Source organism: Sinocyclocheilus anshuiensis, unplaced genomic scaffold (assembly GCF_001515605.1).
Source record: "Sinocyclocheilus anshuiensis isolate Anshui unplaced genomic scaffold, SAMN03320099.WGS_v1.1 scaffold930, whole genome shotgun sequence".
Lineage (NCBI taxonomy): Eukaryota > Metazoa > Chordata > Actinopteri > Cypriniformes > Cyprinidae > Sinocyclocheilus > Sinocyclocheilus anshuiensis.
In genome coordinates, this window is record NW_015539900.1 from 1,489,731 (window position 1) to 1,504,795 (window position 15,065).

Below are 15,065 nucleotides of genomic sequence, written 5' to 3' on the forward strand. Positions count from 1 at the left end.
TGTAGTCTGCTTTTAGCCCACCTGGCGAAATCGAGGCAATCTGTGGTCTAATTTTAACGGCTTGGCTATAGCCCTGTAACCAGACCAGCGATGAGCATAGCCAAAATAGCCTTAACATTGTTTACATGTAATTTTCGCCCACGCAGCTTTTTATCAAATGCAAGTAAACTTTTGAAACATTTAAATTAGCATTATTTTTGGCATAATAAATAATGCTATATTTAATAATGCTGTAAAATAATTAAATAAAATATAAAATAATGCTAATTTAAATGTTTCAAACGTTTACTTGCATTTGATAAGAAGCTGCGTGGGCGAAAATGACATGTAAACAATTTTAAGGCTATTTTGGCTATGCTCATCGCTGGTCTGGTTACTGGTATAGGGCTATAGCCAAGCCGTTAAAATTAGACCACAGATTGCCTCGATTTCGCCAGGTGGGCTAAAAGCAGACTACACGTAGCCCGTCCAGTTTAGAGCTAAATCGTGGCTACATATAGACCATGTCATGAAATGACACTTATATCTTTGTAGATACTTTTGACACTGCGAACATGATGGGATATCAACCCTCTCATGCGCTGTCTGGCCAAAAACTACAGTGAATCAGGTTTGACTATAAGTGGGCTACAGATCTGACTCCACTCTGACTACGAGCTAAATCGTGGCTATGCACAGGCTACGTATTGAACATGTCAAAGAAATGAAACCAAACACCAAACGCTGTTGACTTTGATTACATGATGGAATATCATACATCTCACAAGTTATTTTACCAAAGAACGACATGAAACCAAATTCAGGGTTATTTGAGCTAGAAGTGGGTTACACATAGCCGGACTATATCGGGTCTATACTTAACCGGGACGTTGAAATGACGGCTATTGCTTGCTGGGTGGGTTCTTCATCTCTGCTGGCAGAGGACTTTATAATTCTGTTCACTCAAGAAGCTAAAGTAGAAATCATTGTCCAGTGAGGGTCTTGGTTCATCCTGTGTCATCTGTGTCTTTCAATGCCAACCAAAATATGATTCCGTTCAATTCTAAGAGTAGAACTGCAAGAACTGTTTAACAAGAACTGGAAGTAATGTATCATATACAGTAATACCATTTACTGTATGTATCCATCTGTACTCAACGTCCGCGCTACGAGGGGGCCAGCCATCTAGGTGCCCCCTCACTTCTATAAGCCCCCAACGGAACGCGATTTCTACCGAGCCTTCCTCTAGTCTAGAAAAGCAAATGACTCTGGGTGTACTCACACTAGGCACTGTTGCCTTGAACCGAGCCCGCGCGCGATTATTCCCCCTCCCCCCTCCACCGTTGGCCTGCACTCTAGTGATGTCCGGTTCGCGAACGAATCGTTCGATTTAACCGGTTCTTAATGATGACAGTAGCACACACAAAATAGTATATGTTCCGTGCTCCGGCGCCGTTAGCGCTCACACTGCATGCGTACCGTGCCCGAGCCCAACCGAACCGTGCCCTGGCCCACCTCTTCCAAACGGGCCAGGGCCGGCTAAACGAACGGCACGGAGCGCTCACACTAGTCAAATGAACCGGGCTTTGGGGGTCAAACGCGCTCGGGCACGGTTCAAAACACCTAGTGTGAGTACACTGTTTTTGAAGTAAACTCACTCTAAAAAGAGAAAGGCACAGACGTGTACACACGCAACTTTCATCTCTTCCTCTCTCTCTCTCTCGAATTGGCAATATTTCAGAAAAGGGTTTAGCGATTTATAATTATTGGGGGTACTAGCCCTCCTCAATGTCTATGACTGCAGACTTACTTGTGTTTCTGATGAAAGTATGACTACCCTATATGACGGATTGAATGGAGGACCGTTTGATTAAAAATCAATCATCTTTTTGATTCATTAAATGAGCAAGTCATTTGGACGTGAATCGGATGATATTTGTCACCATGTGGATTTGTTTGTGGCATTTCTTATCTGTATTCTTATCGTTTCTTATCTTTATTTTTTTAACCACGTGTTTTTTCATAGGTTTAATTTAGACTGTAACCTTACCTCATATTCAAAACGCGGTAGGCTATTTCTTTTTTCGCGAATGGAAGCACAATTTGTCTGCTACAATAAGCGAGTTTCAAAAGCGTTTGCATGCGTTTCCTCTCGCTCCACGATGACGCGGATTCTTGAAATGCACAATCTGGAGTGAAGCTTCACCAAGGACCAAAAGAACACGTGAACTGGGAGGGAACATCTCTGGTATTCCGTTCCACTTGATCCAAGCCGATATTATCATGGTTGTGATTATCTGGGCCCTCGTGGATTGCACAGTGTGATTGCAAATGTTATTGCCTAACTAATCTCCGTCTAAATGTGCTTTGATAACGAATGAATGTATAATGAGCATCATAAAGAATATCATCATGGTCATTTCCATGATTTTACCTTGACACAAGTTCCTGGACGCAAGTGGTGTACATGCATTCTTGAAGGCAGGTGTGATTGGCAGGGCTGGGTCCCTCATCAGCTCTCTGCTTGCAGATGTATGTTTTCTTATTTGAGAAGCTGAGCACAATCCAAAGCCCAGCAACAATTCCAATCTTCATGGCAACATAAAATATGAAGTCTTATATGCACTTATAAAATATAAATAGAAAATATAAATAGAAAAATTATTTAAATAGCTGATAATGGTCAGTAACAGTAAAGTCCTAAAAAAACTCAGCACCTTGGTTTCATTTTTGTGTTTTTAATAGAATATGAAGGCGTTTAATTATAAAAAATATTCACTATTGCGTCTATGCAAGTGTGTAAAATTGCATTTCCTTGAAATGGTTTTCTAAGTAGCAGTTCCGTTTTTTGTTTTTTTTTGCCATCTTTGCAGTTTTTCTAATCACCTCAGGTCAAACTGATAGTCAGCTTTTGTGGTTCCATGTTTTTGGATTTGTGGAGTTGACTAATGAAGTATAAGGAAGGTTGATGAAGGAAAGCAAATTTCACTTCCTTTTTTGTCTGGAGTTACATAATCATTCATTTCCGTCTCTCGCTTCACACAGTGATTCCAAACGCATCTGTTTTTATGTCCTTTGTGCTGAGTTTGCAGGGTGAGGACATCAACTTCCCCTATACAAGCAACCTTAAATAGTTTATAAACTGCCTTTACATTCCCTTATAGAAAATAACTGTTGGTTGTTGTTTTTTTCACAGCTATGGTGAATTTGACAGTGATGACAACTTGGGAATTTTCCCCAGCCATCACTAGTGGTTGTGGGCTTCCTCTTTTACCCTTTTTGCTTTGTATATAGGCCTACAGTGCCTTGGCAAAATGGCAAAGCAAAAAAAAAAAAGGTTTTTAACATCTTTGCAAATTTATTAAAAAATAAAAAAAACTAATTTTATTTTTCATTGCATAAGTATTCAAATTATCTGGGACAGCTGAAATTTAGCTCAGGAGCATTCATATTGCTTGTACTACACTTCGAGTCCTGTGGCGAATTCATTTTGCCTCTCAATAAACGGTCTAACACACACTTCTCAATAAAAGGTCTAAAAGCTGAAAATGCATATCAGAGTGAAAACCAAGCCCTAAGGTCAAAAGAACTGCCTGTAGAGCTCAGAAACAGGATTGCTTCAAGCCACACATCTGGGGAAGAGTTAAAAAAAATTCTGCTGCATTGAAGGTTCACAGAAGCATGTAGTCTCCGTTACCCTTAATGGAAGAAGTTTGAAACAACCAGGACTCTTCCTAGAGCTGGCCTCCTGGCCAAACTGAGCAACTGATGGAGAAGGGCTTTGTCTACACTGGTGACCAAGAACTTGATGGTCACTCTAGTTGAGCTCCATGATCATATGTGGAGATAGGAGAAACCTACAGTAGGACAAACATCACTGTAACACTCCACCGATCTGTGCTTTATGGCAGTGTGGCAAGTCTCAATCCTCTCTTCAGTGAAGACACACGAAAACACACTTGGAATTTGCAAAAAACAAAAAAACACCTAAAGGACCCTCAGACTGTGAGAAACAAGATTCTCTGGTCTGATGAACTTTCCAAGCATCATGTTTGGAGGAAACTAGGCACTGCTCATCACCTGCAGAGTACCATCCCAAAAGTAAAATGTGCTGGTAGCAGCCTCATGCTGTGGGGCTGTTTTTATGGTTCAGGGACAGAAGGACTTGTCAGAGTAGAAGAAAAGCTCAATGCACCAAAATATTGAGATAGCCTTAATGAAAACCCAGTCCATACCTGACAGAGCTTGAGGGGTGAAGAGGTGAGAAGAATGGCAGATAATTGCCAAATACAGATGTGCAAACCTGTCACATCATACCCAAAAAGACTTGAGGCTGTAAAGGTGCTTCAGCTAAGTACAGAGTTAAGGGTATGAATACTTGTGCAATGTACTTCGGGTTTTTTTGTTTTTAATAAATGTATGAAGTTGTGACAATTCTGTTTTTGCTTTGACATTATGGTGTATGGGGTGTAGATTGATGTGGAAAAAATTAATTTAAAGCAGTTTAACATAAGGCAGTAACATAACAAAACATGAAAAAATGAAGGGGTATGAATACTTTCGTAAGGCACTGTATATACCAGAAGAAAGCTATGTATTGGATTCGCATCAACTGTGCCTTTTAACATGCCAAGGAGCTTAAGACTGGTCAAAGGTTATAATTAGTTATGTTCAAAGATTCCTTTAATTTATTGTTTCATGGAACTAGTTTCCCTCCAGACACAATATTGAGGTGAGACTTCCAAGTATCTAGTGCTGCTTGCTCAATACCGCTATAGTGTCTGTTGAAATCATGGTTGTGCTTTACAAGGGCCTAAATCAGGCCGTATTTCTGCACCTGTTCTGAGCTTTTTTACTTGTATCTAGTTTATTTAATGCAACTTATGCATGACTTAAAGCCTTTTAACCTTTTAGCACATGATGCATTCATTCTTTCCCAGTGAAGACTATTGATGTAATTATAACAGTACTAGAGAAAATTTAACTCGGCTCTTACGGTTAGTGCAATAAAACATAATGTCATGGAGTACAGCAGAATTCAAAATTATAGAGAGGCTGTTTTTATTACCATTTTAACATATGAAACAAATGTTTGCTTTGCAGGATTTATCTTACTTTCTGAAATATTAGAACTTCAGCATATAAGTAGCATAAATTAAGGATTATTCTCAGCAGAGTACTCAAAGTAAACAATAAGGACCAGTTCTCAACAGCTGTTGGAATGCCATTAGTACTGACTGTAATACTGCTGTACAGTATGCTTTTTTATCTGGCCTCAGGAAGTAATAAAAAGCTGACAGTTGAAAAGTTACATTTGAGGTTGTTGGGTCCACTGAACTTTAAAGCACACTGATAAGCATCCCTCATTACAAATGATCTAGATAAGGAATGATCTCTAGTCTCTGCGACTTGTTCCACTGGCTCCACAAGAGACATTTGGAGGAACAGCAGCTTATTGAGAACCTCTTCATCCACATTCTCTTCAAAATGAGAGGACTGTTTCTGCTGCTGCTTGGTGAGAACAGATGTTTTTGTTTTATTTCAATTCCGATAAAATAGATAGGTCTAAAGGTCAGGAAGGTCATCAGGACCATCCACGTTCTATAATAATTGTTTTGCATGCATAATGTGTGGTTTTATGAAATCCATTCCTTAATGTTATTTAAGGTTCCAGTCAAAAATCTGGATATGCCTGTTTGAATTTGTGTTTCATTTAGGAATAATTTAAAATATCGCAATGCTTAAATGAACTGGCTCAGACTAGAGACTGAAGTAAAGGAAGTAAAGTGCTCGGGGTATCCCAAGTAGCATAGCGTTGAGATTGAGAAATGCCAAGAGTGTGCAGATGTGTTATCAGGGCAAAGGTTGCTGCATAATTCCCACCCTGAGTCATTTCATGCTTTTGATGACTTCTCTATTAGAATTTAGTAATAATAAATAATGAGTATGTGCTTCTAAATGTTTATGTGTGCATACAATTTTATCTGACACTTTACTGCTCTAAATTTTAATACAATATAATTCTAAAAATGCAGAATGCACAATTTACTTTTTTTTTTTCCACTGCTATACATTTTGCATTTTATAAGCAGTTTCAATGGGCTTGGCCTCCTGTCCTGATGGACAGTTCCAATGTATTGATTCTCAAGACTGTGTTTCCATGGAGCAAGTGTGTGATTTCCACCCCAACTGTGCAGATGGATCAGATGAAGAGTTCTGTGGTAGTTACTGTATTATATCTTTCACCCTTATTCTCATCGCATCAGATTATATTTTCCCTTGCTGATCACACATACAGTCTTTGTCATGTAGTAAAATCCTGTATAACTGTAACATTGTTTTGTGGTATTGCATGCAAATAAATGGAAAATTATAGCTTTACAATGTAATGCTAAATTCACAATATAAGAAATATCCTTCCACACAGGCTCTTGTGATTTTGAGGAACATGCATGTGGATGGAATGACTCCAGTTATGATGAGTTTAAATGGCGACGGGAGATGGCAAACGTCAGTGCTATCCCTGGTGTGGACCATACAACAGGATCACCTTGGGGTAGGCCTTTGGACTAGGACAATCATTGGACTTGATTTGATATCATGTGAAGTTTTTATATTTAGACTTATGTATTATTTATAGGTGGAATTATGCATGTAGAAGGTGATAATCCAGATATTTGGTCAAAAGCAACTTTGGAGCACACACTTCCCCAGGCCACTGCACTCGGATGCAAGTTAAGGTGCAGAAGCAGCACAAACAATTCGTTTTAGGTCAAGGCTTCACTGCATGTTTATCTGTATATACTTCTAAACATTGGATTTTTTATTATTATTATTTTCATTTAGTCAGATTCTCATTCTTTTATTTAATTAATTTTTTTTAATGCTTAAGAATGAGAGTACAGTTTTGCGACTTTATATTTCAGCTTTTGGTATCATCTCCATGATGCTGCAAGTAGCTCTTCCGACTTTTCCCTGAGTTTGATCCGCAACACTTCACCTGTAGAGTTATGGTCAATTAAAAAGGGCCAGACTGACGGTTGGGAAAATGCTTCGTTATTAATTGGTAATCTTCCTCTGGGCTCGAAGGTAATGCACTGCATGTACAGTCATCTTAATCGTGATTAGTTTTTGGGGGTGATTTTTTTGGATACTCTAATTGGAAGAGTGTTACAGATTTATTTGCATATACTCTTCTTCACTTGTTAATGATTTCTTATTAAATTTAAAAAACACAGCTTGCATTTTCTGTGGATCCTGTATTCATTGGAAATCAGGATATCATGCTGGATGACATTACACTGACAGACTGTGCAGAGGGAGACGTTCCTGCAGGTTCAGACCAGCTCAGCTGTGACTTCGAGAAAGACTCCTGTTCCTGGTACCATGACCAGTCAGCTGACCTCAAATGGAAAAGAGAATATGGACAGAACCCTTCCTTTGATTATCAGGGACCTACACATGATCACACCACTGGTTCTGGTAGATATACATATACTAATTTATACATTTACAGACTTTGAAAGAAGTCTCATATGCTCATGAAAGCTCCATTAATTTAATAAAAATATAGTAAAAACAGTTGCATTGTGAAATGTTTTTACAACTTAAAATAACAGTTTTTTATTTTAATATATTCCTGTGAAGCGAAGCTGAAAATTGAGTAGTCATTACTCCAGTCTTCAATGTTACATCATCCTTCAAAAATCATTCTAATATACTGATCTGGTCAAGAAACATTTTGCTGAAAACAGTTGTGCTTTATAATATTTTTGACAAATCATAATACATCTTTTCAGGATTCTTTGATGAATATGAAAGTTAAAAAGAATAGCATTTATTTGAAATATAATTTTTTTATACATTATAAACGTCTTCACCGTCACTTTAAATCAATTCTGCATTACTGGTGAATACAAGCATTAATTTCTTTAAAAAAAATGTTACTTTCTGAGAGCATTAATCTCACTTTAAAGTAAACAAATATATATTTTTTATTTCATGCAGGCTATTTTATGTACATAGCACCACAAAGGTCCTTCAAACCACCTGAGACAGCCAGATTAATCAGCTTTCCACAGCAGGCCAAATGTGTCAGCTTCTGGTATCTAATCTACGGTGGAAGTATTGGTGAGTTAAGATGGCATCTCTCATCATGCTCTTTGATGAAGGAAGTATAGAGTGGGAATTGATTTTATCCATCAGCAATTGATTGGATTGTGTAAAGTGGACATTTCATGGGAGAATCCAACAAAGGATGCACAATAACAGCAGAAACATGTATTGAAACATGTACAAGAAAGTATATAGGGTCAATATTGATTTCATGTTTATGGTTCTTATTAGTCTGTACTAATAAGCACTCATTTAGAAATGATGGACATTAATACTGACCACAAATTCTTTACACATTTGCACAAATAAAGGTCTGTGCCTTTACACATAATCTTCACAAAACAAAATCGGTCATTTTTTGTGTTGGTCAGATAGATAGCTTTTGTTTATACTCTTTATGTGTACAATTCAAAACTAGCCAAACACGTATTTCTGTTAAAGGTGACCGTGATTTCACCAAGTACAACATGTTCCTGGATCAACATCCTCGTTGATCCTGGAACAACATCCCTATCAACCAATCAGAATTGAGGAATAACTTTTCAGGAAATATCTGTTTTAGGCTTACAATCAGGATTAGGTGCTTCTACACCCTTGTTAATCAGATATCATTTCACACTGTTTTTAGAAATAAATTATGGGTAGGGTTTGGTTTAGGGGTAGGGATTGGGTTAAGTCTATATTTTTGGACAGTTATGTTGATCCAGGATCAATAAAATAGATGTTGATCCAGGAACATGTCTTACTTGGCAAAATCATGGCGACCTTCTGTTAAAGCATGTTATTATTTACATGCACATATTTACATGCATTATAATAATTACAGTACAGTTCTAATAATCCTTGGTTTCTGTGACTGTCGAAGGCTCTCTCAGATTCATCATCAAGCATGCTAATGGAAAACAGACGCTTATATGGATGAGGACAGGAACTCAAGGCAACAAGTGGCATTTTGTGGACCTAAGTTTCGCAGACAGTGAAGAACCAATTCAGGTACCGAATCACACACACTATACCTGCATGAATATATACAGTATGTACGTGTGTTCTCATGCATTGCATCCAATAGTTTATATTTGAGGGCATCCTGGAAGGCACTGACGGCTACATTGCCATAGATGACGTGAAGGTGTCAAGCAGTATAAATGGGTCCTGTCCAGCTGAGCGGGAATGCACCTTCCAAGGCTCTCTGTGTGGCCTGAAGCCCGACCCTACAACTGATTTTGCCTGGATCCGAACCAGTGGAGAACTGGCCATTGGCACTCCCAGCCCTGCAGTGGACCATACTTTAGAAACCAATAAGGGTCTGAATATCCACCTTTGTTGCAGCATAGTAATAGCAGCAATGTGATAATAATTCATGTTGTTTTATCCATAGGCTTTTACCTGAGTGCACAGTTGTGGAAGTACCCCAAAGGCAGCAGAGGCAGCACACTAACGGATGTCAATCAACCGACCTATGAGCATGGAGAGTGTTTGATGTTCTGGTACCACATGAATGGAAAATATATGGGTTCTCTTAACATCTATGTCCAGGAGCTACACAATGCCAGATCTCAAATACCTGTGTGGAGTGCAAGTGGAGATAAAGGAGAACACTGGAGACACGGCAGAGCAACAATCATAAGTCCTCACAGCCCATATAAGGTGCGAGTACATGAGTTTAAAGGTGCACTTAATTTATTGCACTGTGCTTAAAGTATGTTATCATCTGGGACTTAAACTGACTAATAGCTGCGTTAATCTAAAACAAAAGTTGTTACTTACTGATTCTAGATTTCATTGCTTTACAAGCAGGCAGACATGCTTAATTTATAATAGGAGTGAAAGTGTGTAACAATTGGGTGGTTACAACATGTAGTATTCGAATGGTCATGTGATCTCCAAATGTCAGCCTCCATGTGGCAACCAGCTCCATGTAAAATGAAATTTTTTTATCAGGCTACTGATTTAACTTTAAACACTTTCTGTAATTATTTAATTTAAATATGTATTTTGTAAAACGTGTTTAAGTACTCCTTTGTAATTTTACATATTTTGCTATAATAGGAATTAAAGGCTATCACTGGGTTTTGGCCCATTGCAGTTGGCAGAATTTTTGATTATGATTTCTGCTTGCTTTAAACAGCACATTCAATATAAACATGAAAAGTGTCTGTGCATACATTCATACAGCCATCCTGCTAATATCTCTTTTAAAGTAGAGCCATAAGCACAGTATGATATATGAGAAATACAGTTTCACTGTCAATGCCTGAAAAATATTAACTGGGAACGTTAAAGATCAAGGTCATACAATAATTTGGTAGGAAGTACTGGTTGCCCAATAATGGTTATTGGCCAATAAATCTGACCTTCATGTGCAGTGGTGTGTAGGTGGTTATACTGTATATTTATACCCTTTATTAAACAAGCAATTTTAAAAATCACTACAGTCTTTTCTTCAGGCCACTTTTTAATTTTGCCAGAATGCATACTGTGTTTTTGAATGTCTGTCAATGGAGAAAGAGGTGTTTTGCTCACAGAAAGGTGTAGTTATATAGTCTCTACCAGCAGGGTCTAAGTGCTAAAGCTAACCAGCAAAATTCTGACCTCTTGAATTTTGCACACAAACAAATGTGTAACTTTCATTCATGTAATCTAGTCATGTCTCAGCCTTTGGTTTTCTGCTTGGATAACAGGTCGTATTTGAAGCAGTGGTTGGAGATGATCAGAAGCATGATATTGCTATTGATGACCTAACAATCCTAAATGACCCTTGCCCACCTCATGGTGAGTCCTCAACTTTCATAATCACAACATTATTTCATTGCTTCTGATCTTGAAGCAGTAAAGTAATTCATTAACATCTATTCACCTCACAAAGCACTTGGCAACAATGTGACTGCTATACCATCTACGTAAATGAAGCCGCGCACATTATTTTCTTCAGGGTTTTGTGATTTTGAGATGGACATGTGTGGATGGTTGAATACTCGTGTCAGTGTCTCCAGTGTTGACTGGAGCTGGACCTCTGGAACCAGTGATACTTTATTTGCTCCTGAGGTTGACCACACCACCAACACTGCCATGGGTAAATATCAACACTTACTTAATGCTGTATGTATCAGGATAATGCTCCTTTTATGTAATTATTTAATCTAATTATTTGAATCACACTCAAAGGCACATGTGCAGCACAGGAAAGTAAAAGGTGCCAAAGGGTTGTAATGTTTGGAGTGCCACAATCGTAAACCAGCTGCTCTTATTCAGGTCTAACAGCCCTTTAAGTGGCTGCTACTATGTTCTGACATCCACTGGTTCTCTTCTATCCAGGGCACTACATGGCCTTTGACTCAAGTGCCATAACAGATCAGATTGCTCATCTTCAGAGTGAGGTGCTGGAGCCTGAATCTCAAGGTTGTTTGGAGTTCTGGTACCACATGTATATGTGGGACAGCGGTGAGCGTCTTTGTAGAGAGCTTTAAGTGGCTTTTAGACTTTGAAATATTAGAGAATTTAAGCTCCTGATGGAATGACAACAGTGTTCTGCAAAAAAAAAAAAAAATTTAATTAAAAAATGAATTGCCAAAAAAGAAAAACACTTCTTTTGCATTCTTTGGCTACAGCAGTTAATAGTTTACTTCCAGTCGTTGTTGCTGTTCCCAATAATTGGAAGATAGAATTGAGGGTTTTTAGAATAATCTAAAACAGTGATTCTCAACTAAGCATCCAGGGGCCCTCTAAGGGGCCCCAGCAAACTCCCAAGGTGGCCACAAGATGACGTAAAAGTATTTCAATTAATGTTAATATATTTACATAATTCAATCCTAATCCCACGTAAAATGTTAAATAAATAAATAAAACATACAATCAAGATGCAAACTGAAATCATATATATTTTTATTTCCTCTCAATAACTATTGTTTCTATTAAAGCACATATAGTTCTTGAAACCTCTGGAGTCAGAAAATAAATTCTGGTTAATTAATAAAAGTTGTTTCTATTCATAATTAAAAGTTTAAAAACAAGCATGTCATAATTACAACAGAAAAAAACAGAAACAGATAAAAGAAGTCACTGATCAAAATGATTTATTAAACACTCATTGTTTATTCATTGGGGTAGTCTATTCCTACGACTAATTGAGGCAGTATAAACACCATCATTTTTCTTCCATTGTATATTTTGTTTTTATTGTTGTAGACAAGCTTAAACTAGCAGTTTATGTAAATGAGTCCAGTTCTCTACGCTGTCTGTGGAATCGAACTGGCAATCAGCAGAATGTGTGGCACCATCTCACTGTTGACTACAAATCATCTGAACGACACCAGGTGAGAGGCTGATACACAATGTCACATAATAATTAAATAAACATGTCACAACTTGACCGTATACAGAGACTTGACTTAAACTTCACTGTTTGCAGATTGTGTTTGAAGCTGTGCGTCGACTCTTAGACTATGGAGTCATAGCTTTGGATGACATCTATATCAGGAGGAACACACGCTGCTCTGATCTTACCCCAACAACACCTGTGCCCACAACTGAGCCCACCTTTCCACCTGCGTCCTCGATGGACTGCAACTTTCAGGAGGGTAAGAGACGAATCAGCAAAACATGGATGTGTACTATATATACAGGTGTAAATGTGTGTTTATCATGAGCCGTTTGCTAAGTATTCCAGATGTTTGCTTGTAGGACTATGTGACTGGGTCCAGGAGACAGATGATGGATTTGACTGGACCCATCAGATGGGTGGACAGGTGAATGAACCATTGTTAGGACCTTTATATGACCACACCATAAAAAACAACAATGGTAAGATTAATTTTTTCACCCTTTAGTGGACAGAGCAGATCAGTCTGTAATTTTTTGTCATACATCTTCATCTTTTCTCTTGCAGGGTTTTATCTTATTGTAAATATGTCTGGAGAACATGAAACCAGTGAGGCAGCTGTCATTTCAACACCAATGATCATTCAGAGCACTGACGTCTGTATTGGATTCTGGTACTACATGTTAGGAGCATCTCTTGGAAACATAGATCTGCTTGTCGAGACGGTACATTCAACACATTCTTAAACTTGTTTGGATGATAGATAGCTTTTTTTTATTTTAAGTTAAAGCTGCAGTCTGTAACTTTTTTTTGGTTAAAAATGATCCGAAATCAATATTTGAGCAAGTACATAACCAGCCAGTGTTCAAAACTATCGCCTTACTTTAGCCCGATTCACAACGGTTAGCTTATAATAATGTTTTCTAATTTGAGTGGTACGAGTAGGCTTTCGCGGGAAATTCGAGCATGGCACTGCGTCATTACGTCACGTCTGTAAACATAAAGAAGTTGTCCTGGCTAGTAGGCTATCGCATGTGAGGATCCTGCAGGTTGCCGATCGTTTATAGCCTTTTCTCACAGCAGCTGGAATAATTAAATGTATCATTTTGATTGCGGATTGTAATCCATAAAGGATTATGTGTTTATGAAACAAATGTGAATGAAATTAAATTATATTCCAGTTATAAATGTGCTTCTGATTACAGATAGCCTGGGATGACAATTGGAGATTAGACTGTACAGAAATTGAAATCTACGTTCAGATGGCAATATACGGTGAAAATTCTTATTTGGGTCATATTCCAAGACGTAGGCTGAATCTGTGATTGTGAAGTACAGTAAATATCCACACCGGTGCGGTGACTGACTGCAACACATACTCTTCAGAACATAGATTCATCCGCACTGGAGCCGTGCCGACTCACAACCCATGCAAGCTTGATAATTCCACACACAGCTGCAATTCCAGGTTTTCAAACAGAGATGGAGACAAAGAGGCAAAACTTACAGACTGCAGCTTTAAATTATTCCTATGTAGAAATAAGAAATACTGAGTATTTTCAATATACTGTAGCTAGGGAAAATGCATAGCAGTATACTTGAAAATTCCTTTTTCGATAGGTAGTTTTATCTTTTCTTTTAAACACAATATTTATAAATTTTCTTAGCAAAATTGCATAATATACTAATATTATGTATAATTACTTAAAACAGTAAAAATAACTATTAGCCAATGGGGTATATTTTTAAAGAAGACTCTTATGCTCACTAAGGCTGTATTTATTTGATAAAAAATACAGTAAAACACAGAAATATTGTAATATTGTGAAATATTATTACAATTTATTTTAATATATTATTATATACTTAATATGTGATATTAATATATTTTAAAATGTAAATTATTCCTGTGATGGCAAAGCTGAATTTGCAGCAGCCATTACTCCAGTTCCCTTTCAGTCAGTCACGTTCGATGTTACGTCAGTCGTGACTGACGAATTGGGATCTCGCCCGAGAGCCCAATCACCTTCGAGTGTTAACTAAACAAGCCAATGACAGTTGGCGTGCGTGTTTCGCCACGCGCACCCCGCCCCGCAGCGCGGGTATAAAAGGAGAGCGCGTGCAAACGCACATCAGCTTTTCGCTTCGGAGCCGAGCCTTTTCAAGACGAATCTCCGCGAGTCTTTGCAGAAAACAGCTAGCGTTGGTGTCACGGCGTGTCAGCGGGGGTTGCCATTCAGTGCTGCTAGAAACCTCGGCGTGCTGCAGCTTCCATTCTGCGGTCTCGCCTCGACCTCCCCTGGGCGCTTCAGCGATCTCTCTAAAAGAGTGTTTTCCTTTCTAAAAGAGCAAATTCTAAAAGAGCTTCACGAGCGACGGGCGTCTTTTTAAAGAGACGTTTTCAGTATCACATGATCCTTCATTTTAATATGATTATTTGGTGCTCAGGAAACATTGTGTATTATCATCAATGTTGAAAACAGTTGTGCTGTTTATTTTAGTTTAACCTTAATAAAAAAAAATCTGGATTTTTTTCCGTCACTTTTGATTTTGGATCAATTTAAAGGGATAGTTCACCCAAAAATGAAAAATTGATGTTTATCTGCTTACCCCCAGGGCATCCAAGATGTAGGTGACTTTGTTTCTTCAGTAG

At 38.1% G+C, this 15,065-nt stretch overlaps 1 protein-coding gene across 1 annotated transcript in view; it reads left to right on the plus strand.

Annotated features, from left to right (window-relative positions):
- Window positions 1-11,049: 11,049 nt before the first annotated feature.
- Window positions 11,050-15,065, plus strand: part of LOC107686070 (MAM and LDL-receptor class A domain-containing protein 1) — a 23,411-nt gene continuing 19,395 nt past the window's right edge. The window contains exons 1-6 of the mRNA XM_016482907.1: window positions 11,050-11,167; window positions 11,410-11,535; window positions 12,280-12,407; window positions 12,503-12,671; window positions 12,775-12,894; window positions 12,980-13,137. Coding sequence (XP_016338393.1) covers window positions 11,050-11,167; window positions 11,410-11,535; window positions 12,280-12,407; window positions 12,503-12,671; window positions 12,775-12,894; window positions 12,980-13,137 — 819 coding nt within the window. The remainder of the gene's footprint in view (window positions 11,168-11,409; window positions 11,536-12,279; window positions 12,408-12,502; window positions 12,672-12,774; window positions 12,895-12,979; window positions 13,138-15,065) is intronic.